Here is a 25,243-nt window from a genome sequence, read left to right on the forward strand (position 1 = left end):
GAAAATATTCCTGAACCATTCACCGATGAGGGACTTAGGGGCCCACAAGCTCCGTACGGAGCTTGTGGGCCCGTGTTTCTGGCGAGTCTTCAGACTTGCCAGAAACAGCAGTTATGAAGCAGCGGTCACAAAGACCGCTGCTCCATAACCCTGTCCGCCTGCTCTGAGCAGGCGGACAGGAATCGCCGGAATTCAACCCGATCGAGTACGATCGGGTCGACACTCACTGCTGGCGGCCTGTTGGCCGCAAGTCTGCAGTGGGCGGCGTTGCACCAGCAGCTCTTGTGAGCTGCTGGTGCAATGCTGAATACGGAGAGTGTATTGCTCTCCGCATTCAGGGAGGTCTTTCGGACCTGATCCGCCCTGTCGGATCAGGTCCGCAAGACCTTTAGTAAATAGGCCTCATAGTATGAAGCAAAAAATGGATAGGAAATAATTCTAGTATAGCATTATCTACTAGTTCCCTTAGCTGTCAGCTCTCGGAATCGATACTTTTATTTCAAATGGTTCAAATATTCCAAATACTTCATGATCATACATACACTGCATAATAATCTATTATTAGCAATTGAAAAAATCCATCGATTAAATTTTTGATTTAATCAAGATGGATTTTTTCAATTGCTAATAATAGATTATTATGCAGTGTATGTATGATCATGAAGTATTTGGAATATTTGAACCATTTGAAATAAAAGTATTGATTCCGAGAGCTGACAGCTAAGGGAACTAGTAGATAATTGCTTCATACTATGTCCCTCATCGGTGAATGGTGCAGGAATATTTTCCTTTTATTCTTTTCCATACCACTTTTATGTGTATTGTCATGATAATAACCTCTTTGTCTATGTTTTACCAGTCATATGTTATTGCCTAGGTGAGAACATGATGTATATATTCTATTGACATTTTTATAATAACGATATACCCCTGTATCTTTAAATTTCAATTTATGTATCCACCAACCAGGACACAGTAAAGGGTTCTCAAGGTTGGAATAGGAACTGAGTTTTTATGGACTATTAGTATGGCTATCCAGCCGAAATGCGTCAGTCCGGTTCTGTTATGGGGTATTATCCCTCTCTAGTTTTATGAATTTGGAATAAAAGTAAATTTTTATCTTATCAAGTTTCTGACTAAACATTCTTTTTTCGGCTGTACATTTGTTGCCAAAATATTCTAAACTTGGAGCCAGACAGTGGATTACTACTTTTGTGCCGGATTATTACCTTTGAGCCGGCTTTTTACCCAGTGGAATATGCCGTACTATTTGCCCATTGCCTACTACACCAGTGTACATCAGGATTGACAGAAATTCGAGAGGACAATAAGTCACACAGGCCGACCGCAAACCAGGAAGCGAGGGTAGCTCTAGTCACTCACGTCATCAGGTACACGAGTTGAACGCTCGATCCGCGGTCGGTGGACGGGCAGGAGCCCGGGTGAGCATTGTGTACCTGTCTCAGAGAGAAGTGCTGGAAAGACGGCTAGAGCAGGTAAGGTTGTGTGTTAATTTATAAGAACATTTATATCCTCCAGTTGGGATTATGTGAAAGAGGTGTCTTGCATTCATCTGTCATATACGGTTGGGCACAGAACATGGAAGATTGACTACAGACGGATAAGGGGCATATTCCATGGTTGGGTACTGAACTTCAGTTATATATATATATGTATTTAGGTGGTTCCTGCAAAGTTTGGCACATGACAATCGACTATGAGTAACATATGATAACTAATCCCCTTGATTGCATCACGGACTGAGTATAGAATATAGAGTTTATATTATGAACATTGCTAAAACTCAGTGAATCCGGATTATTAGAAAGACAGATACCTGTTTATATTGCCCATTGGGATTTTCTCCTTTTTTAGATTTATATTTGGGTGGCACTTGGCAAGTCACTCGTCCCAATTGGGCACTATCACGCAACCAGACCAGATTCTAACTTTCCAATTAGCCTTTCCAATTGTCTTTGATTAGCAATTAACTAAATTTAGTGGACTCAGCTGACTGCCCTGCCTGCATATATTTCACACTAGTTTGGGCTGTGCATTGCACAAGGCTGTGCATTGCTATAACAACTTATGTTCACATTTTCAAAGTGAACATTTTATAAGTGAGGCATCAACAATAGAATTATACAAGAATTGAACAAGGATTGGGCAAGGGGCAAGACACAAGGCAAGTACTTCTGTAATAATGTTTCATATACCTTTTTGTTTTCCTATGCAATTGCTACTGTAATTCTGTGTCTTATGTGCTTAACTGGTTCCCACTTTTGTAAAAATGCTCAATATACTCATAATCATTTTTGCTACCTCTTGTCTCTATAACAAACTACATTATTCAACTACTCCTTCTCCCTCTCCACCTGCACTGTTCATTAGCCCATCTCTCTAAAACTCACTTTACTTTTGTACTCATGAACTTTACCTATTCCTAAACACTCTCTCTCCCCCCTGCACCTCGTCTCAAAAACAGTCTCATTACTGCAAATCTGTATCTTATCTCATGTCACTCTCCCTCTTGCTTTTACTTACTGCTGGTGACATGTCCCCTAATCCTGGTCCCCAACCACTGCCTAGCCGTGCACATCCATGTGTAACGTCCCATAGACTCTGCAAACCTTACTCACATTCCTCTTGCATCAAAAGTCACTACCCCTTTCACTTGTGCACTCTGGAACTCTCGCTCTGTGTGCAACAAGCTCACTTCTATACATGACCTCTTCATCTCCCGCTCACTCAACCTTCTGGCCCTAACAGAAACCTGGCTCTCTCCCCTAGACACAGCATCCACTGCTGCTCTGTCACATGGGGGTCTCCTCTTCAGCCACACTCCTAGGTCTTCTAATAGACAAGGAGGTGGTGTAGGTATTTTACTTTCCTCTCGTTGCACCTTTCAACAAATACAACCCATCTCTTCCCTCACATTTTCCTCATTCGAAACCCACATGATTCACCATTTCTCTCCTCTCTCTATACGTGTTGCAGTCATATACCGACCCCCTGGCTCTTCAACTCAATTTCTAGATCACTTGGCTGCCTGCCTAGCTTATTACCTTTCCTCAGACACCCCTGCCCTCATTCTTGGTGACTTCAACATCCCTCTTGACAATCCCACTGCCTCATCTGCAAAACAACTTCTGCAACTCACTTCCTCTTTTGGTCTGTCACAATGGACTGATTCTCCCACTCACAAAGACCGTCACTCTCTTGACCTGATCTTTAGCTATCGATGCACTCTCTCAAACTTCACAAACTCCCCCTTTCCTCTTTCTGACCACCATCTCCTTACTTGCAACATATCATCCCTCCCTACCACTCTCCCTCCTTCTACTCCTCACACCAAACTTCACAGAAGCATTATGTCATTAGATCAGCAGCAGCTTGCTAATTCCCTCAAACCTCTCCTCTCATCCTTCTCTTCCTTTTTCTGCCCTGAACAATCTATCTGCCACTATAATTCCACCCTTATATCCATCCTTGACAAGCGCGCCCCTCTTACCATAGCTCTGAAATCACACACTCATCCTCAGCCCTGGCATACTCCTCTGACACGGTACCTACGCAAATGTTCCTGTACTGCTGAGCGGCACTGGGGAAAATCTCGGAGTTCAGCTAATTTTCTTCATTACAAATTTATCTTGAACTCCTACTATTCTGCCCTTAATCTCCATAAGCAACACTACTTCTCTACTCTTATCTCTAATCTTTCTTCAAACCCAAAACGTCTGTTCTCCACTTTCAATACTCTCCTCCGCCCTCTCCCACCTCCTAATACAACTTCTCTGTCAGCTCAAGACTTTGCCAGCCACTTCAATAACAAAATTGATTACATCAGAAATGAAATCAGCTCTCAACATAATTCCATTCTCTCCCCCCCTCAAATGATATCACTCAACCACAACCCACATAACCTTAAACTTAGCTCATTCTCCCCTGTTACTGAGGAAGAAGTTTTGGCACTTATACTGCACTCTCACCTCACTACCTGTCCCCTTGACCCTATCCCCTCACAGCTACTCCCCTCCCTCTCTGCTACCCTTACCCCAATACTAACACACATTTTCAACCTCTCCCTCAGCACCGGTATATTTCCCTCATCGCTTAAACATGCACTGGTCACACCTATCCTCAAAAAAACTTCCCTTGAACCTACCTCCCCATCCAACTACCACCCTATTTCCCTACTCCCTCTTGCCTCAAAGATTCTCAAAAAACTAGTATATGCATGCCTATCCCATTTCCTTACGTTAAACTCCCTTCTTGACCCACTGAAATCTGGATTTCGTCCCCATCACTCCACAGAGACAGCTATTGTTAAGGTTACCAACGACCTACTTACAGCAAAATCAAAAGGCCACTTCTCTCTTCTTATCCTCCTTGATCTGTCCGTAGCCTATGAAACTGTTGACCACATTCTTTTGCTCCAAACCCTCCAATCCTTCGGTATCTGTGACACAGCCCTTTCGTGGCTCCCTTCCTACCTGTCAAACCGTACCTTTAGTGTAGCCTTCTCTGGGGCCTCCTCTGCCCCGTCACCACTTTCTGTCGGAGTACCGCAAGGCTCTGTCCTCGGTCCCCTTCTCTTCTCAATCTACACGTCATCTCTAGGTTCCCTAATAAAGTCCCACGGTTTCCAATATCATTTGTATGCCGATGACACCCAAATCTACTTCTCTGCACCAGACCTATCTCCTTCCTTGCTAACCTGTGTCAGTAACTGTCTTTCTCACATCTCTTCCTGGATGTCCTCTCACTACCTCAAGCTAAATCTCTCCAAAACTAAGCTTCCCATTTTCCCCCCTTCTTCCAAAATCTCCACCCCCAATCTCTATATAACTGTCGACAACTCCATCATTACCCCTACCCTGCATGCCCAATGTCTCGAGGTCACATTTGACTCAGATCTTTCTTTCACTCAGTCCATGGCTAAAGCATGCCGCTTCCACCTTAAAAACATCTCTAAAATTAGACACTTCCTTACACAAGACACAACTAAGATTTTAATCCACTCTCTCATTCTTTCCCGCCTCGATTACTGCAACTCTGTCCTCTCTGGTCTCCCCACCTGCCGCCTAGCTCCTTTACAATCCATAATGAATGCCACTGCCAGACTCATCTTCCTTACACGTCGCTCTTCATCTGCTGCACCTCTCTGCCAATCCCTTCACTGGCTTCCTCTTGCCTCTAGGATCAAACACAAAATTCTCACTCTGACATACAAAGCCCTCAACTGCACTGCTCCCTCCTATATCTCAGACCAGATACTCTCCCTCTCGTCCCCTTCGCTCTGCTCATGACCTCCTACTCTCCTCTCTGGTTACCTCATCGCACTCCCGTTTACAGGACTTCTCCAGACTGGCTCCCATCTTGTGGAACTCTCTGCCTCGCTCTACAAGACTCTCCCCTAGTTTTGAAATCTTCAAGCGCTCCCTAAAGACTATACTGTTCAGGGATGCACACAACCTATGCTAACCTTACTTTATACCAGTTCCACTCCTCCATTGCTATCCCCTGAACCCCCTTAGCACGTAAGCCTAAGAGTCCAGCTTCTACAACAGTGCAACTCTTGGCAGGGCCCTCTGCCCATTTGATCCCTATAATTGTTTTTTTGTACTCCCCCTTTGTTTATAGCGCTGCAGAATCTTTAGGAGCTCTACAAATAACCGATAATAATAAAATAAAATAATATCAAACACAGGAAGAATCAGCTATGGTTTCTTTCTTTTCCTTGAAAAAAGTGAATGAGAGGGATGTAGACAATAGGGAGATTGAGCAAATATTCTCCCAGGATTGCAATAACTATGATTTACCTAAGTTATTTGATAATATGGAAAGATTGATGGTAAAGGAAAAGAAGCTCAAATGGGATATTTGGACTCTAGAAAAATACACTGCATTGAATATGATACCCAGGGGCCTGTGAGTTAGCAAGTTCCCCACCTTTGAGACTGAAGATCAGGAGTTTATTGATATGTGGAATACCACATTAAGTGACTGTTCACTAAGATTGATGAAATTGTTAATTACCCATAAAACTAGATTGTTGAATATGATTAGAACAGAGATTGATGAAGTTCAATTACTCCTACATGGTTTTTGTAATACTCTTGATTACCCAAAGTTTGATAATGTCCTGCAGCAGACTTACTTGAGGCTAAATGTGAAATAGTTAACATTAAAGGGACATTATACACTCATTTTTTCTTTGCATAAATGTTTTGTAGATGATCTATTTATATTATTTTTTAATAACATTGCTCTGATTTTCAGACTCCTAACCAAGCACCAAAGTTTTATGTGAATACTGTCAGCTACCTTCTCCAGCTTGCTCCTGCTTGTGTAAATGGTCTTTTCATATGCAAAAGAAGGGGGAGGGGGGAGTGTCTTATTTCCCACTTGCAGTGGGTTTTCCAGCTACCTTTTCAACAGAGCTAAACTGAGAGCTTCTAAGTAAGTTTTTAAACAGTTTTATACTGGATTTTTATATCAGTATCTGTGCATCTTATTCTTTATAGTAGTGTCTATTACATGCAGTTATATGAAAATGAGTGTATACTGTCCCTTTAAGCATACTAAATTTTTAAGGGACAAGTCGGACTATGATAGTAATAAGGTGTATATATGGAACAAGAGCCAAAGGTTCCAGCATAGGAGGAAACAAAATGCCTCTAGGGGCAATAGGAGAGGTAGGGGTAGTAGACATAGGGGTAGGGGAAATAGGACAGTAACCTTCTCAGACAGCGAGGCTGACTCAGGTGAGGAGAACGGACAGTCAGATAATGAGGATAACTTTCCCCAGGAAATTGTTAATATGAACATCAATTATAATAGATTTGTGGGACGAGGCAACACATTTGTTAGGATGGGGACGAAACATGGCCCCAATAGAGCAAGGGCAGCACAACATTCTGTGCAATCTATGGGGCAAACACACCAACTGACAAGATATCAGCCAACATCAGAACCCATGTATCCACCTACCTACCCAAACACCAGTACAGCAAGAGGTAGGGATGATGAACTAGGTCAGCTAGAACAGGTTTTTCAGATGGGCCAACATACCAGGGAAGGAGGGATGAATATGCAAACACCCCAACAGGGGAGATATCCAACAAGACAGACTTGGGTTCCTTCAAAATACAAACCATCATAAATTCATCCAACCATGTATTAACATCCGATGAGAGTAGGGTGCTGCGTCTTGGTCTGGGCTTTGTACCTACAGTTAATTTTAACCTATTCCGAACTATGTTGAACCTTAATAGGTTCATACGTAATATTACCTTACGCAAGCATTTGTCCAATACAGGTGACGACCCTGATGTAACACCTTACGTAGAACACAACACAAGAGATGTACATCCGGAATTAGACTTCCATGAAACATGTGACCTAATTACTCTGAGGGGGTTAGAGAAGCAAGGATCAACAGAGGTTGTGAGTGAGACCCAGAGAAGGAGTAAGAAGTACAGAAATCCCTCTACTTTCTACCCCATTCAGAGTAGGGGGAGCATAATGGAAACTTTTTACAAAAGAGTAGAAGCAAATTTAAGGACGCTCTCTCAGGCACAGACACTATTAAAAAGAAGAACATGGCCAGAAATGAGCAAATGGCCCTAAAATCATTGGGTAAGAATGTAAATATTGTAATTAAGCAAGTGGATAAGGGGGCTCAGTGGTGCTCATGAACATAACTGACTATGTTGATGAGGCATTTAGGCAGTTGAGGAACACTGACAGCTATAAGAGGTGAAAGCAGGATCCTACCAAAAACTTTCAACGTGAGCTTATGCACCTGCTTGATTGAGCTATGGAACAGGGCTTGATTGATGTCAAAACCCTTCAATATCTTTATGTGGACCATCCAGTTATTCCACTGTTCCATAATTTGCCTAAGGTGCATAAGACGCTAGAAAATGTCCAAGGTGGGGCCATCTTGAGTGGGATAGGGTCTATGCTGGAGCACTTATCTGAGTGGCTGGATGACATCTTGCAGCCACTGGTTAGGTCTCTTCCCAGTTATACAAGAGATTCCAAACATGTCCTAAATTTGGTTGAGAGAGTAGAATGGACCCAGGATTCTGGGTGGCTCACTGTGGATGTCGTAGCAAACAAAAGGATAAGAGAGTAGTCACAGCTAAAAAATGCATGCTGTGAAAAAGAATGACAAGGCAGCACTCAAATTGCGTAAATAACAAGTGGTTTATTTGGTAAACCTACATATGTCAAAAACAATTCACAAAACCCTTAATTATACTAAAAAGGAGTAACTAGTAAACCCAGGCCTGGTTTGTACTTAATCTAACACACTACCGTAAAACTACGGTTATAACAAATGATTGTTCGAAGTATATGACTTGTTTAAACTATGCACTGTTACAAACAAACAAACAATGTGTAAAAGATGTGTGAAAGATAAACTGTTGCAACAAAATTCAAAGGAGACACAGATTAACAAATGTCCGTTTACCAGAGCACTTAGTGTGAATCACACGCTCTGCAATTGAGAAATGTTACAAAGAAGCAGTTCCAGTGTTACTGATTGGAAGACCAACTGTTATAGATTACTGAGCAAACAGTCTCACCACATTTGCGGTATGAAGTTCCAGTATTCGCTTCAACACTAGCTTTTATAATTACCACTTGATCACTCCAAACTATGCATATTTCTCATGCCGGATCCTGGTAATTCTCCAAACAAAGCGATGTGTGTTAAAGCTCCATAACGGTTTCAGTACCTCCTTGTATTCAAAAAACCGGAACTTCTATTCAAGACTGCTGCGTGCTTTTCAGTTGTCAGAACCTCATCAAGGTAACTCGGTATGCTTTAGACCAGCTGCCAGGGACTTAGCACTCCACTTCAAACAGTTGCCGCTTCACAAAACGTCAGACATGACGCGTTTCGCCCCTCCCCTTAGTGGGCTGACTTTAGGGCCTCATCGGATGCTTATTTGTGGTGAAAACACCCCTTTTATAGCACAATAGCTAATTTAAATATTTAATTGATGACAGTTTAAGCACCATATTGCAACCTCATTTTCAAAGATAAACAAAAACTTTATTGCACAAACATCATATTTGTTAAATAGTTACATGTTATGCAACATATACTTGGGTTTTTCTTTTTCATTCTGGGATGGCAAAATCGAAACTACACAATTTTTCTACCTTTGCAATTTTTTACATCTCTAAACCTTTACTTATCATTAAGGCTAAACTAATGACCATTATATACACAACCAAAAAATAATGTATGTATTGAGATACCAACAAGTTCTTTAACATTTGTCCCCTACTAAAGACGGTTCTACAGAAAGCATGAGAAATCTATTTTTTCATTAAGGCCATTTGGAGCCAGAGTGTTTAGTCGATAAATCCATCGGGATTCATTCCTCAACAGCATATTATCAACATCACCCCCACGGCGGTGCTGTTTTATGTGCTGGATGCCAGTTACTTTCATGATAGTGAAATCAGAATTATGATATAATTCAAAGTGTCTGGCTACTGGGCTATCCTGCTCTTTGTTCTTAATATCATCCCTATGCTCTCTGACTCGATCTTTCAGATCACGTTTTGTTTTCCCTATATAGAATAGGGGGCATGAGCAATGCAAGAGGTAAATGACACCTGTAGTGTTGCAGGTTATCCATTGTTTTATATTATATTGTCTACCTGTTAAAGTTTCAAATTTACATGTTTTTTGTATAAACCTGCAGTACACACAATGCCCACAAGGACTACAGCCTTGCCATTTGCCTCTTGTGCTTAACCAATTGGTTTTCGGTTCTCTTGTGTATTCACTTCTAACAAGCTTATCCTTAAGACTGTCAGCTCTGCGTGCTGTCAACAATGGAAAGTCTCCTACATAGTCTTTTAGTTCAGTATCAATAGTCAACATGTGCCAATATTTATTCATGATGTCTCTAAATTCTATATAGGGAAAACAAAACGTGATCTAAAGATCGAGTCAGAGAGCATAGGGATGATATTAAGAACAAAGAGCAGGATAGCCCAGTAGCCAGACACTTTGAATTATATCATAATTCTGATTTCACTATCATGAAAGTAACTGGCATCCAGCACATAAAACAGCACCGCCGTGGGGGTGATGTTGATAATATGCTGTTGAGGAATGAATCCCGATGGATTTATCGACTAAACACTCTGGCTCCAAATGGCCTTAATGAAAAAATAGATTTCTCATGCTTTCTGTAGAACCGTCTTTAGTAGGGGACAAATGTTAAAGAACTTGTTGGTATCTCAATACATACATTATTTTTTGGTTGTGTATATAATGGTCATTAGTTTAGCCTTAATGATAAGTAAAGGTTTAGAGATGTAAAAAATTGCAAAGGTAGAAAAATTGTGTAGTTTCGATTTTGCCATCCCAGAATGAAAAAGAAAAACCCAAGTATATGTTGCATAACATGTAACTATTTAACAAATATGATGTTTGTGCAATAAAGTTTTTGTTTATCTTTGAAAATGAGGTTGCAATATGGTGCTTAAACTGTCATCAATTAAATATTTAAATTAGCTATTGTGCTATAAAAGGGGTGTTTTCACCACAAATAAGCATCCGATGAGGCCCTAAAGTCAGCCCACTAAGGGGAGGGGCGAAACGCGTCATGTCTGACGTTTTGTGAAGCGGCAACTGTTTGAAGTGGAGTGCTAAGTCCCTGGCAGCTGGTCTAAAGCATACCGAGTTACCTTGATGAGGTTCTGACAACTGAAAAGCACGCAGCAGTCTTGAATAGAAGTTCCGGTTTTTTGAATACAAGGAGGTACTGAAACCGTTATGGAGCTTTAACACACATCGCTTTGTTTGGAGAATTACCAGGATCCGGCATGAGAAATATGCATAGTTTGGAGTGATCAAGTGGTAATTATAAAAGCTAGTGTTGAAGCGAATACTGGAACTTCATACCGCGAATGTGGTGAGACTGTTTGCTCAGTAATCTATAACAGTTGGTCTTCCAATCAGTAACACTGGAACTGCTTCTTTGTAACATTTCTCAATTGCAGAGCGTGTGATTCACACTAAGTGCTCTGGTAAACGGACATTTGTTAATCTGTGTCTCCTTTGAATTTTGTTGCAACAGTTTATCTTTCACACATCTTTTACACATTGTTTGTTTGTTTGTAACAGTGCATAGTTTAAACAAGTCATATACTTCGAACAATCATTTGTTATAACCGTAGTTTTACGGTAGTGTGTTAGATTAAGTACAAACCAGGCCTGGGTTTACTAGTTACTCCTTTTTAGTATAATTAAGGGTTTTGTGAATTGTTTTTGACATATGTAGGTTTACCAAATAAACCACTTGTTATTTACGCAATTTGAGTGCTGCCTTGTCATTCTTTTTCACAGCATGCATTTTTTAGCTGTGACTACTCTCTTATCCTTTTGTTTACTATTGTATAGTGACTGCTAGCACCAAAATTGTTTTTTGTTTGTAAACTGGATAGAGTGCACACATTTCTATAATTTATAATTTGGACATATGCAGCTGATTTAATGCTGTTTCAGTTGAGCACCTATCTTTGATTACGAACCGAGTGGAGTTTATTTACTATTTGGTATCCTCCATTTTGTCAAGAACTCTGTTGCTTTTCGTTCTGGGGTGGTAAAATGGCATTTAAAATTACTGATGAAAGATGGCAGAGTGATGTGAGTGAAGCTTTTAAAGCCACAATTATCATTGATGAGCAAAATATTGATGAAAAAAGTGAAGATGTGTTCACAGCGTTCAAATTATATAAAGCTAAAGCTATTAAAGAATTGAAACTCAAATGGGAGATTGCTAGTCTTGAGAACTATGTTAGAGAAAAACTAATACCAAGAGGTCTAAGGATCAAATTGGACCCTGGCATTAGTTTAAGAGGACCAAATGCTGATAATGAATTTGTTGCAAAATGGAATGCAATTCTAACTAAATGTACAATTGAACTGATGGAATTAATGATATCAGAGGATAAAATTAAGTTAGAAGAAAGTAAGATTGAAGTAGAAAAGGCATATTTAGCTGTTAATATTTTTTCTGTAGATCCAGCTTTCGAAAAATTAAACAAAGAGATTCAAAGGAATCTAGATAAATTACAAAATGAAGTGAAATTTAGAAAGAGGAAAAAATTAATGAGAGATCAGGATGATGAAAGGAAAAACAAGATCTACATCTACAGAAATAATAATAACAGCAGGTTTTCATATGACTCAGGGACTGACAACTCAGATAATGAACAAAATGAAATTGTGGCAGGCTCTTCTTTAGACCTGCCCCCTTTAGGCGGAAAACAAGGAGGGGGGGCAGGAGAAAGAGAGGGAGGTGGACGCTCTTCAAACAGGAGAAGAGGTGGTGGGAGGTACAAGAACAACAGAGGTACACGGATGTTAACCAGGAATCAGAGGGTATAACCTCTATTCTTGGCTCACATGGATCTGGGGGTGTTGACACCCTCAGGGTTGTGAACTTATCTTCCGTCCCCCTTTCCCTCACACAAATGTCACTGCTAAGTAAAGGTTTGTCGTTCTGTCCATCGGCACATCTGGATAAATTTGAATTCATCAAAGACCTAAACTTATTTGCCAGGAAGCTGGTACTTAAAAAAGTGATGAATAGAAAAATGGGTCCGGATGTGCCTCTGGACAAAAGAGACAAACCTGCCCTGGATGACTTACTGTCACTTTTAGAGGAGCAAAATGAGGATGTTGATATCACTCAACACCCTAAAAAATCCAATTTTAGACCGACTTCCAAATACATGCCCCCACTCTCAACAGCTCCAGAGATTCAAAACTTTGTAAGATGCGTTGAAAGAGAGATTGGGGATTTACAAGGATGTGAAGTCGTTCAGGATAATTTGAGTTTAGATGAGAGAAGGTCTCTCAAAGAATTACTCAGCAGTAAGGGTCTCATTTTTAAATCATCCGATAAGGGTGGTAATTTGGTAGTCATGAATGATAATGACTATGTGACAGAAATCCAGAGGCAATTATCTAACACTACACAGTATGAATTGACAAACAGAATTGCATTTGATACATCTTGTAATGAGCTTTTGTTCATTCTCAATGATGCCTTGAGAGAAGGGCTAATAACAACCAAAGAACATGCATTCATGTTCAAAAAGTTTCCTATTGTGCCAACCTTTTACTGCATTCCCAAGCTGCACAAAAGCATGAGCAAACCGCCAGGACGACCAATTATCTCGGGCATAGGGGGGCCTATGGAAGGAGCGAGTAGATATATAGACTACTTTATGAGACCCTTCCTAAGTTCATTGCCCTCCTATGTCCAAGATACTTCAGATGTCCTTAGGAAATTAGATGGCATTGAGGTTGATGAAGACACATGGTTAGTGACCCTTGATGTCGAGTCGTTATACTCCTCGATCCCCCATAATGTGGGAATCAGAGCAACCAGATATTTTCTAGAACAAAGAGGGCATGATTTTCAAAAGCACACTGATTTTGTAATCTCTTTGTTACGACTCATTTTGAATAATAATATATTCCAATTTGATGGAAGATATTATAGACAGCTTCAAGGCACGGCCATGGGTGCCACATGTGCCCCCACATATGCCTGTCTACATCTAGGCTTATGGGAGGCACGAGAGGTTTTCTCGTGTTTTGAATCCCTGGTGGAGGCACATGTGGCACTCTGGCTCCGCTATGTGGACGATATTCTACTCCTGTGGCGGGGCAGCAAAGAGTTGTTTGAAAATTTCTTGAGTATTTTGAACTCTGACAATGGGTACAACATCTTTCTCACATGTGAAATGAGTAAAGATGAAGCAACTTTCTTAGATCTATCAATTAGGAAAGAAGGTAGACACTTAACCACTAGGGTCCATCGAAAATCAACGGCCACTAATAGCCTTTTACATGCCACTAGCCACCATCCTGAATGCCTAAAAACTGGCATTCCAGTTGGCCAATTCCTTCGGTTGAGAAGGAATTGTTCTGACTTAGAGGAGTTTGAATCACAGGCCAAAGACATGTCGTCTAGGTTCCTTGAAAGAGGATATTCTAAAAGACAGGTTAAAAGGGCCTGGACAAGGGCTAGGAACAGCACAAGAAATGATCTGCTCTATAAACAGAATGTAGTTAAAAGAAATGGTGATAAGGTACGCCTCATAACTAAATACAACGCACACTGGGGCAAACTTAGAGACATCATGAATAAATATTGGCACATGTTGACTATTGATACTGAACTAAAAGACTATGTAGGAGACTTTCCATTGTTGACAGCACGCAGAGCTGACAGTCTTAAGGATAAGCTTGTTAGAAGTGAATACACAAGAGAACCGAAAACCAATTGGTTAAGCACAAGAGGCAAATGGCAAGGCTGTAGTCCTTGTGGGCATTGTGTGTACTGCAGGTTTATACAAAAAACATGTAAATTTGAAACTTTAACAGGTAGACAATATAATATAAAACAATGGATAACCTGCAACACTACAGGTGTCATTTACCTCTTGCATTGCTCATGCCCCCTATTCTATATAGGGAAAACAAAACGTGATCTGAAAGATCGAGTCAGAGAGCATAGGGATGATATTAAGAACAAAGAGCAGGATAGCCCAGTAGCCAGACACTTTGAATTATATCATAATTCTGATTTCACTATCATGAAAGTAACTGGCATCCAGCACATAAAACAGCACCGCCGTGGGGGTGATGTTGATAATATGCTGTTGAGGAATGAATCCCGATGGATTTATCGACTAAACACTCTGGCTCCAAATGGCCTTAATGAAAAAATAGATTTCTCATGCTTTCTGTAGAACCGTCTTTAGTAGGGGACAAATGTTAAAGAACTTGTTGGTATCTCAATACATACATTATTTTTTGGTTGTGTATATAATGGTCATTAGTTTAGCCTTAATGATAAGTAAAGGTTTAGAGATGTAAAAAATTGCAAAGGTAGAAAAATTGTGTAGTTTCGATTTTGCCATCCCAGAATGAAAAAGAAAAACCCAAGTATATGTTGCATAACATGTAACTATTTAACAAATATGATGTTTGTGCAATAAAGTTTTTGTTTATCTTTGAAAATGAGGTTGCAATATGGTGCTTAAACTGTCATCAATTAAATATTTAAATTAGCTATTGTGCTATAAAAGGGGTGTTTTCACCACAAATAAGCATCCGATGAGGCCCTAAAGTCAGCCCACTAAGGGGAGGGGCGAAACGCGTCATGTCTGACGTTTTGTGAAGCGGCAACTGTTTGAAGTGGAGTGCTAAGTCCCTGGCAGCTGGTCTAAAGCATACCGAGTTACCTTGATGAGGTTCTGACAACTGAAAAGCACGCAGCAGTCTTGAATAGAAGTTCCGGTTTTTTGAATACAAGGAGGTACTGAAACCGTTATGGAGCTTTAACACACATCGCTTTGTTTGGAGAATTACCAGGATCCGGCATGAGAAATATGCATAGTTTGGAGTGATCAAGTGGTAATTATAAAAGCTAGTGTTGAAGCGAATACTGGAACTTCATACCGCGAATGTGGTGAGACTGTTTGCTCAGTAATCTATAACAGTTGGTCTTCCAATCAGTAACACTGGAACTGCTTCTTTGTAAGATTTCTCAATTGCAGAGCGTGTGATTCACACTAAGTGCTCTGGTAAACGGACATTTGTTAATCTGTGTCTCCTTTGAATTTTGTTGCAACAGTTTATCTTTCACACATCTTTTACACATTGTTTGTTTGTTTGTAACAGTGCATAGTTTAAACAAGTCATATACTTCGAACAATCATTTGTTATAACCGTAGTTTTACGGTAGTGTGTTAGATTAAGTACAAACCAGGCCTGGGTTTACTAGTTACTCCTTTTTAGTATAATTAAGGGTTTTGTGAATTGTTTTTGACATATGTAGGTTTACCAAATAAACCACTTGTTATTTACGCAATTTGAGTGCTGCCTTGTCATTCTTTTTCACAGCATGCATTTTTTAGCTGTGACTACTCTCTTATCCTTTTGTTTACTATTGTATAGTGACTGCTAGCACCAAAATTGTTTTTTGTTTGTAAACTGGATAGAGTGCACACATTTCTATAATTTATAATGTGGATGTCGTAGCGTTATACTCTTCAATACCCCATGAATGGGGTCTAAAGGCGATTGCTTATTTTTGGAGAATGAGACATCTCACGGTGGGCCACTCAGAACTTTTATACTGGATGTTACCAAATTTCTGTTATCTCACAACTTGTTTCAGTTCGAGGGAGAGTTCTATCTGCAGAGATGTGGGACCGCTATGGGTGCAAAATTTGCACCCACTTATGCCAACCTATTCATGGGTTGGTGGGAGCGGTCCCACATCTATGCAGATAGCAATCCTGTTAGGTCATCAATTAGGTTGTACCATCGGTTCATTGATGACCTGATATTTATCTGGCATGAGGATAAAAATATGGCTGATAGGTTTGTTGAGTACCTGGGACACAATGACTTGGACCTGCGTTTCACATATGGGTTTGATGCAAGTATGGTTCACTACCTGGAACTGAGAGGGTGGCCTTCTGGTAAGGTCACCTCAGAGGTTTACAGAAAACCTATATCTGGGAACAGTCTCCTGCATGCCAGAAGCTGTCATCCCAGGCATGTGCCCTTCTCGGTGGTCAAGGGACAATTCGTGCGACTTAAGAGGAATTGTACTCAACCTAGTAGTTTTGATAGACATGCAGATGATTTAGAAAACCGCTTTCAGGAGAGGGGATACAGTAGAAATGTGATCATAAGAGCTAGAAGGGAAGTGACTAGTATGCCCAGAGGATAGGGTTGGTAACCTAGGGACCACTATGAATAAGCTGACATTTGTGACAGATTTTTCAGCACAGTACCAAGACATTTGTGGTGTAATACGCCGACATTTTCAGTTACTGGTAGCTGATGACGCTCTTGCAGACACAGTCGGGAAGGGATGTAGATTTTCCTAAAGGAGGGATAGATTTATAGGTAGTATTGTTTCACCTTCTCAACTTAAAAAACCTGCGTCTGCAACAGCGTCATCATCATGGTTGAGACACAAGGTGACGTTTAGGTGCGGCTATTTGCAATGTAAAGCTTGCGAACACATCCATGTGGATCCATCGTTTGGATCATTTGTGAAAGGTGAAAGGTTTGAAGTATCATCTTGCCTTAACAATAAATCCACTTATTGTGTGTATCTACGTTGGTGTTCAACTTGTAACCTTCAATATGTAGGGTTAACCACCAGGGATGTGCGTTCAAGGATCCGGGAACACTTGTCCACGATTAATGTGGGCAGGATCAGCACACCCCCGGTGGATAATTTTGTTAGGAAACATGCCAGAGACTGTAGCTCACTAAGGTGGATGATCATTGAAAGGGTACTACCCCAGATGAGGGGGGAGACAGATACCAGATCCTGTCTAGACAGGAGATGTACTGGATATTCAGACTCCAGACAAAGAGACCTCTGGGTCTGAATTCTGAATACGATTTTATTAACTACTGGTTTAAGGTGCCTGTCGATCCCCCATTTTCCCCTGTTGAAATCTACCATACCCCTCCTTGTGTAAAATAAGGTGAAGGGTTAACACTATTCTCCTTTTTGATTTAATCAAGATGGATTTTTTCAATTGCTAATAATAGATTATTATGCAGTGTATGTATGATCATGAAGTATTTGGAATATTTGAACCATTTAAAATAAAAGTATCGATTCCGAGAGCTGACAGCTAAGGGAACTAGTAGATAATTGCTTCATACTATGTCCCTCATCGGTGAATGGTGCAGGAATATTTTCCTTTTATTCTTTTCCATACCACTTTTATGTGTATTGTCATGATAATAACCTATTTGTCTATGTTTTACCAGTCATATGTTATTGCCTAGGTGAGAACATGATGTATATATTCTAATGACATTTTTATAATAACGATATACCCTTGTATCTTTAAATTTCAATTTATGTATCCACCAACCAGGACACAGTAAAGGGTTCTTAAGGTTGGAATACACGAAACGCGTGTAAATTTTTATCTTATCAAGTTTCTGGCTAAACATTCTTTTTTTCGGCTACATATACATACAGACATATATATATAGACCTCTGATGAAGCGCAGGTACGCCTGCGCGAAACATGTCAGGTGTTTTGATGTCTGACTTTGTCTAAACCTGTAGATTAATAAAACCTTCTTGACTACAACAGCACTTTGATTGTCCGTGCAGTGTTTGCTTTTGTTATATTTTATATATATATATATATATATATATATATATATATATATATATATATATATATATATATATATATATATATATATAAACAATAGATAGTTAGAGCCCAGCACCATAAGTTTCAATACTAGCTTCCAGCTTGTGTGCTCGTTACTGTGGAGTATCAGCCACACTCCAAGAGATACAGTCCATATATGCAAAGTGTAACAGCACCACAGCACAGTCTTGCTTCTTAGAGGTGAAAAATTCTTTTATTGAGGTACAACAACCATAAAAAGGCGACGTTTCGGACCTACATGGTCCTTATTCATGCATAGTTAAAATACAACTGAACAAACATTTAAAAAGGGTATCAGAACCAATCAGGGTTTAGTGCTGTGAACTAATTGATTTAACTCATACCTGTCCAGGTATTGCAATTTGCTTTACTTGAGTGCCCCCTGGTGGCCCCAAAACACATAACATTTTAAAACAAAAGAATATCTTATAAAAACAAATACAAATCATAGTCCCTATTCAGACCATAAGGGTGTAAAGTATTCAAACGTTTAATCCACCATACTTCTTTTTGTTTTAACTTTAATTCCCTATTGCCCCCTCTTCTATGTATGGGAATATGGTCTATAATTTGAAAGCGGAGTTGGCTAACTGTGTGTCCCATTTGTGTGAAATGTGCAGAAACTGGTAATGACAAATCTTTAGATTTAATAGAGGCCTTATGTTGGCTGAACCTATCCCTGGCAGCCTGGGTGGTCTCGCCAATATAACAAAGCCCACATGGGCATTTAAGTAAATAGATTACATAATTAGTCTGGCATGTATATAATCCATTTATAGTGTATTGTTTCCTTTTATCATTTTGTGCCAGGTATTTGCCTTTAATTATAGAGTTACATTGGGCGCAGTGCAAACAGGGATAACATCCCTTATTTCGTGTAGTTAGGTAGTTAACATTAGATGGTTTAATGGTACCTATATCGGCACTGACAATATTATCCCTAAGATTTTTAACCCTTCTGTATGAGGGCATAGGGGGTAGTTTGAAAGATTCTACTTCTGGATTATATTTAGACAGTAAGTGCCAATATTTTCTTACTATTCTAAAAACATCACTACTCAGATCACTATACTCCATAGAAAAGACCAATCTGTTAGATCTACTTACTGTGCTGTTTTTAGGATGTTTTTTAGTTTGTTTTCTTTGTATTTTGTCTACCTCTTCAATACTCCTAGCTACTGTCTCTTCTGGATATCCTCTTTGGATAAATTTATTGCCCATAGATTTCAATCTTTCTGGCAATATCTCTTGATCTTGAACTATTCTCTTTGTACGCAATAGCTGGCTCCTGGGTATAGATCTGAACACTGTTTCTGGATGAAAACTTTCATATCTTAGCAATGTATTCCTATCTGTTGGTTTGGTATAAAGATCAGTGCTCAGTTTTGTGCCTTGCTTATAGACAGTAGTATCGAGAAAGTTAACTTTTTGATGAGAATATGTAAGTGTAAATCTAATGCCCACCATGGAGGCATTAATGTCCTCAACAAACTGAATTAAGGACTCCAATGAGCCCCCCCATATGCCAAAAATATCATCTATATACCTTAGCCAGAGCTTACAGCTACTGATGAATGGCTGACTATTGTAGACAAATTTGTTCTCAAAACCACTCATGAACAAATTGGCATATGAGGGGGCTACATTGGAGCCCATTGCTGTCCCTCGTTTTTGCGTATAATATGTGTCCTGAAAAAGGAAGTAATTACAGTACAATATCAATCTTAGCATGTCGTCAACAAAATCAATCTGAGATGGATTATATAGTTTGCTTTCACTTAAAAAACTTTTGACAGTAGTTAAACCAGCCTCATGTGGAATTGAAGTATAGAGATTTACCACATCAAGTGTAAAAATTAAACATGTATCCTCTATTTCAACTCCTGCAAGTTTTGTTAGGAAATCATTTGTGTCTTTAATGAATGATCTTTGCTGTTTGACTAAAGGAAAGAGGATCTTGTCTAGAAAAATTGAAGTGTTAGAAAACACAGAATCAGTACAAGCCACAATAGGGCGTCCAGGTGGATGTGTGAGGTTTTTATGTACTTTGGGCAATGTATAGAAAACTGGTGTTATTGGAAATTTGTTAAACAAGAATTCATAAATCTCTTTAGAGATAATATTGCGTCCCCAGGCTCTATCTAAAATCCCTCTAAGTTCACTTTGTATCTCTGTCAAAAGTTTTTTAAGTGAAAGCAAACTATATAATCCATCTCAGATTGATTTTGTTGACGACATGCTAAGATTGATATTGTACTGTAATTACTTCCTTTTTCAGGACACATATTATATGCAAAAACGAGGGACAGCAATGGGCTCCAATGTAGCCCCCTCATATGCCAATTTGTTCATGAGTGGTTTTGAGAACAAATTGTCTACAATAGTCAGCCATTCATCAGTAGCTGTAAGCTCTGGCTAAGGTATATAGATGATATTTTTGGCATAGGGGGGGCTCATTGGAGTCCTTAATTCAGTTTGTTGAGGACATTAATGCCTCCATGGTGGGCATTAGATTTACACTTACATATTCTCATCAAAAAGTTAACTTTCTCGATACTACTGTCTATAAGCAAGGCACAAAACTGAGCACTGATCTTTATACCAAACCAACAGATAGGAATACATTGCTAAGATATGAAAGTTTTCATCCAGAAACAGTGTTCAGATCTATACCCAGGAGCCAGCTATTGCGTACAAAGAGAATAGTTCAAGATCAAGAGATATTGCCAGAAAGATTGAAATCTATGGGCAATAAATTTATCCAAAGAGGATATCCAGAAGAGACAGTAGCTAGGAGTATTGAAGAGGTAGACAAAATACAAAGAAAACAAACTAAAAAACATCCTAAAAACAGCACAGTAAGTAGATCTAACAGATTGGTCTTTTCTATGGAGTATAGTGATCTGAGTAGTGATGTTTTTAGAATAGTAAGAAAATATTGGCACTTACTGTCTAAATATAATCCAGAAGTAGAATCTTTCAAACTACCCCCTATGCCCTCATACAGAAGGGTTAAAAATCTTAGGGATAATATTGTCAGTGCCGATATAGGTACCATTAAACCATCTAATGTTAACTACCTAACTACACGAAATAAGGGATGTTATCCCTGTTTGCACTGCGCCCAATGTAACTCTATAATTAAAGGCAAATACCTGGCACAAAATGATAAGAGGAAACAATACACTATAAATGGATTATATACATACCAGACTAATCATGTAATCTATTTACTTAAATGCCCATGTGGGCTTTGTTATATTGGCGAGACCACCCAGGCTGCCAGGGATAGGTTCAGCCAACATAAGGCCTCTATTAAATCTAAAGATTTGTCATTACCAGTTTCTGCACATTTCACACAAATGGGACACACAGTTAGCCAACTCCGCTTTCAAATTATAGACCATATTCCCATACATAGAAGAGGGGGCAATAGGGAATTAAAGTTAAAACAAAAAGAAGTATGGTGGATTAAACGTTTGAATACTTTACACCAGTGCTTTCCAAACTGTGTGTCGGGACACACTAGTGTGTCGGCAGCAGTGTGTAGGTGTGTCCCTGCTTCAGCACTAATTTCTTTTAATTTACATTTAAAAAAATAAATAAAAATATTTTGGTTTCCTACTTTTCCGCCTGCCTGCTACGCATATCACATGGTTGACACGATTGATACCTAGCGGGTCACAGATCATCTTAACCAATTGGCGCAGCTCAGTGGGAACTGAAACTATTCCCATTGGCGGCTTTGGCGGCACATTGGCTCCTGACTGCACGTGTAGTCTCCTTAATTGGCTTGTGACTGCATGTGTAGTCAGTGAGTGGAACAGCAGTGTGTTTGCAGCATGGGCAGTAGTCCCCACGGAGCTCTGAGGGCGGCAGCTTAAACGCTGAGCTGAAGTCAGAGGGTTTTTTTTTGCAGCTAGCTCCCAGTAGTGCATTGCTGCTCCTGATATCTGGATAGGAAGTGGAAGCTTAAAAATGCTTGATGACGAAATGTGAGTACCTTTATCTAATATTCTACCAAATATTCAGAAATTGTGTTCATCCCATCAACCTCATAAATCAAATTAAAATAGTAAGTAGCTATTGGTGTGTTATTAAACTTTTTTTTTAATACTTGCACATACATACTGTTACTTGTAAATACATATTATTATTATTATTATTATATAATTTATGTATGTGTCCGTATATTTTAAAACATGTTAGTTTAACCTCTTTTTTGCTAGTACAACTGAATTAATTACCGTGCCGCAAAATGATGTAGGTCTAAAAAGTGTGTCACCAACATGAAAAGTTTGGAAAGCTCTGCTTTACACCCTTATGGTCTGAATAGGGACTATGATTTGTATTTGTTTTTATAAGATATTCTTTTGTTTTAAAATGTTATGTGTTTTGGGGCCACCAGGGGGCACTCAAGTAAAGCAAATTGCAATACCTGGACAGGTATGAGTTAAATCAATTAGTTCACAGCACTAAACCCTGATTGGTTCTGATACCCTTTTTAAATGTTTGTTCAGTTGTATTTTAACTATGCATGAATAAGGACCATGTAGGTCCGAAACGTCGCCTTTTTATGGTTGTTGTACCTCAATAAAAGAATTTTTCACCTCTAAGAAGCAAGACTGTGCTGTGGTGCTGTTACACTTTGCATATATGGACTATATATATATATATATATATATATATATATATATATATATATATATATATATATATATATATATATATATATATATATATATATATAAACACATATATACATATATATATATATATATATATATATATATATACACACATACACACAAAACAGGGGGTATTTGAGCACAATTCACTTGCAAATAAACAAGACATTTTCAAATGCTGCAAAAACTGCCTGCAATGAACACTTGCTTTAATATTAAAATTGGGACCTTAGTCACACAACACAGTCATATTCTGCTTAGCAGGCCACCAATTTAAAATGTGTCCCAATGTTCATTGGCCCTAACACTACAATGCTTTGTCTTTATGGGTTGAATCATTCCTGCTTTATGTGGGATGATTTAACCAATGAAAGATGGTCAATCTCCATTTCTTTAAAAAATGCATATTAAAGCACCCCACCCAAGCTCAAGTTGGTGAAGATTGCATGCCCTATCTGAATGATGAATATTGACTAGACTGTCCCTTTAAGGGACAGAGTATGAATAAACCAACACCACTCACCACTCATGCACGCTTCATGGAGAGGGGAAGCTGTAAATAGTGGGGGATTGACCTTAGCACCACGATCCAAAAGGAGCTTCACACACTCCAAACTGCCACCAGAGGAGGCGTCACACAGTGGGGTACTTCCGTCTATGTTCCTTGCATCCACCTAGACAAAGAGAATAACCAGAAAAGTGTTTAAAGCTACGTCACAATCAGAAAAATCTAGGTCCACAATTTTAAATCAAACATACAGTTTTGAAAAACAATTAATGCTAAAGAAATAGAAATGGACTGGTTTCCAATAAAGCATATTGTTTTGAAATTACATTTTAAGGAACAGTAAAGTTAAAATTAAAGTTTCATGATACAGGGAGATAATGCCATTTTAAACAAATTTAAATTTTTGTTCTATTATCTAATTTTCTTTGTTTTCTAGGCATTCTTTGTGAAAAAGCATACCTAGGTAGGCTCATTTGCAGCAATACTGTAAAAACCTAATCACTGAAGGGGGCGCTCAAGATGCAGTATAATCATTAATCTAGAACAAAAGTATATATGATGGGGCAATGTTAAGCTATCATAGATGAGTATATACACAATAAAGGCAGAAAACAGTAAATTCTTAGATACTGTAGTGAAAATACACTTGCAATTGTGAAAAAATTAGACAGTCCTTTATATGTTCTTCAAAAGATAACGATTGCTGTAGCGGCTGCCTCCTCCTCACTGGATGGTCCAGGTAGTACTATATAAGATAAAACAGAATGGAGGGGCGCCTCATGTGTGGTATCATCTATTAATTAACAACGAGTCACAGAACTATTGCCAAATGGGTACTCACAAATTTGGAGAGCACACTTATGTGCTGGTAGGGGCGGGCTGCAGAATTAGAAAGGTGTAACAGCTCACCCACTTGAAGGCGCTCTTGGCGTAAGATGGTGGTGCTATAAGGGAGACAAGAAATACGGGCACCACATGTGCAGACTATTAATGGTACAACCACAACAGATTCCTTAATGTGGAGGGTACTCACATATTCCCAGAGCACACCAATGTGCTTGTAGAAGCAGGCTGCAGATTGGTAGAGGTGTGGCAGCTCACCCAAACTCTAGGTATCTTGATATTTGTATGATAATGTGTTCCCTCAGGTGCTGGGCTGGTCTCTCATAGGTGAACAATGGCAGATGGTGGGTAGAAATGAATCCACTCAAAGGATAAAAGATATATCCAAATTTATTTAAAAAAGCATAAAAGTTTAAAAACAACAGCACAATGATTGCTGATGAGAGTGGATAACAGGGTGTCCAATAATCACCCAATCATACAACGCGTTTCACGGTTCACAGACCGTTTCATCAGGCATAAAAAATCATAATAAATCATGCTACCCTTCACTGCCTCATTAGTGAGGTATATAAGGCAGTGAAGGGTAGCATGATTTATTATGATTTTTTATGCCTGATGAAACGGTCTGTGAACCGTGAAACGCGTTGCATGATTGGGTGATTATTGGACACCCTGTTATCCACTCTCATCAGCAATCATTGTGCTGTTGTTTTTAAACTTTTATGCTTTTTTAAATAAATTTGGATATATCTTTTATCCTTTGAGTGGATTCATTTCTACCCACCATCTGCCATTGTTCACCTATGAGAGACCAGACCAGCACCTGAGTGAACACATTATCATACAAATATCAAGATACCTAGAGTTTGGGTGAGCTGCCACACCTCTACCAATCTGCAGCCTGCTTCTACAA

General features: G+C 39.3%; 1 protein-coding gene across 1 annotated transcript in view; it reads right to left on the reverse strand.

Annotated features, from left to right (window-relative positions):
- Nucleotides 1-25,243, reverse strand: part of ASB13 (ankyrin repeat and SOCS box containing 13) — an 86,741-nt gene that overhangs the window by 51,238 nt on the left and 10,260 nt on the right. Inside the window, exon 3 of the mRNA XM_053716406.1 lies at nt 23,500-23,650. Coding sequence (XP_053572381.1) covers nt 23,500-23,650 — 151 coding nt within the window. The remainder of the gene's footprint in view (nt 1-23,499; nt 23,651-25,243) is intronic.

This window comes from Bombina bombina, chromosome 6, assembly GCF_027579735.1.
Source record: "Bombina bombina isolate aBomBom1 chromosome 6, aBomBom1.pri, whole genome shotgun sequence".
In the NCBI taxonomy this organism is placed as follows: Eukaryota; Metazoa; Chordata; class Amphibia; order Anura; family Bombinatoridae; genus Bombina; species Bombina bombina.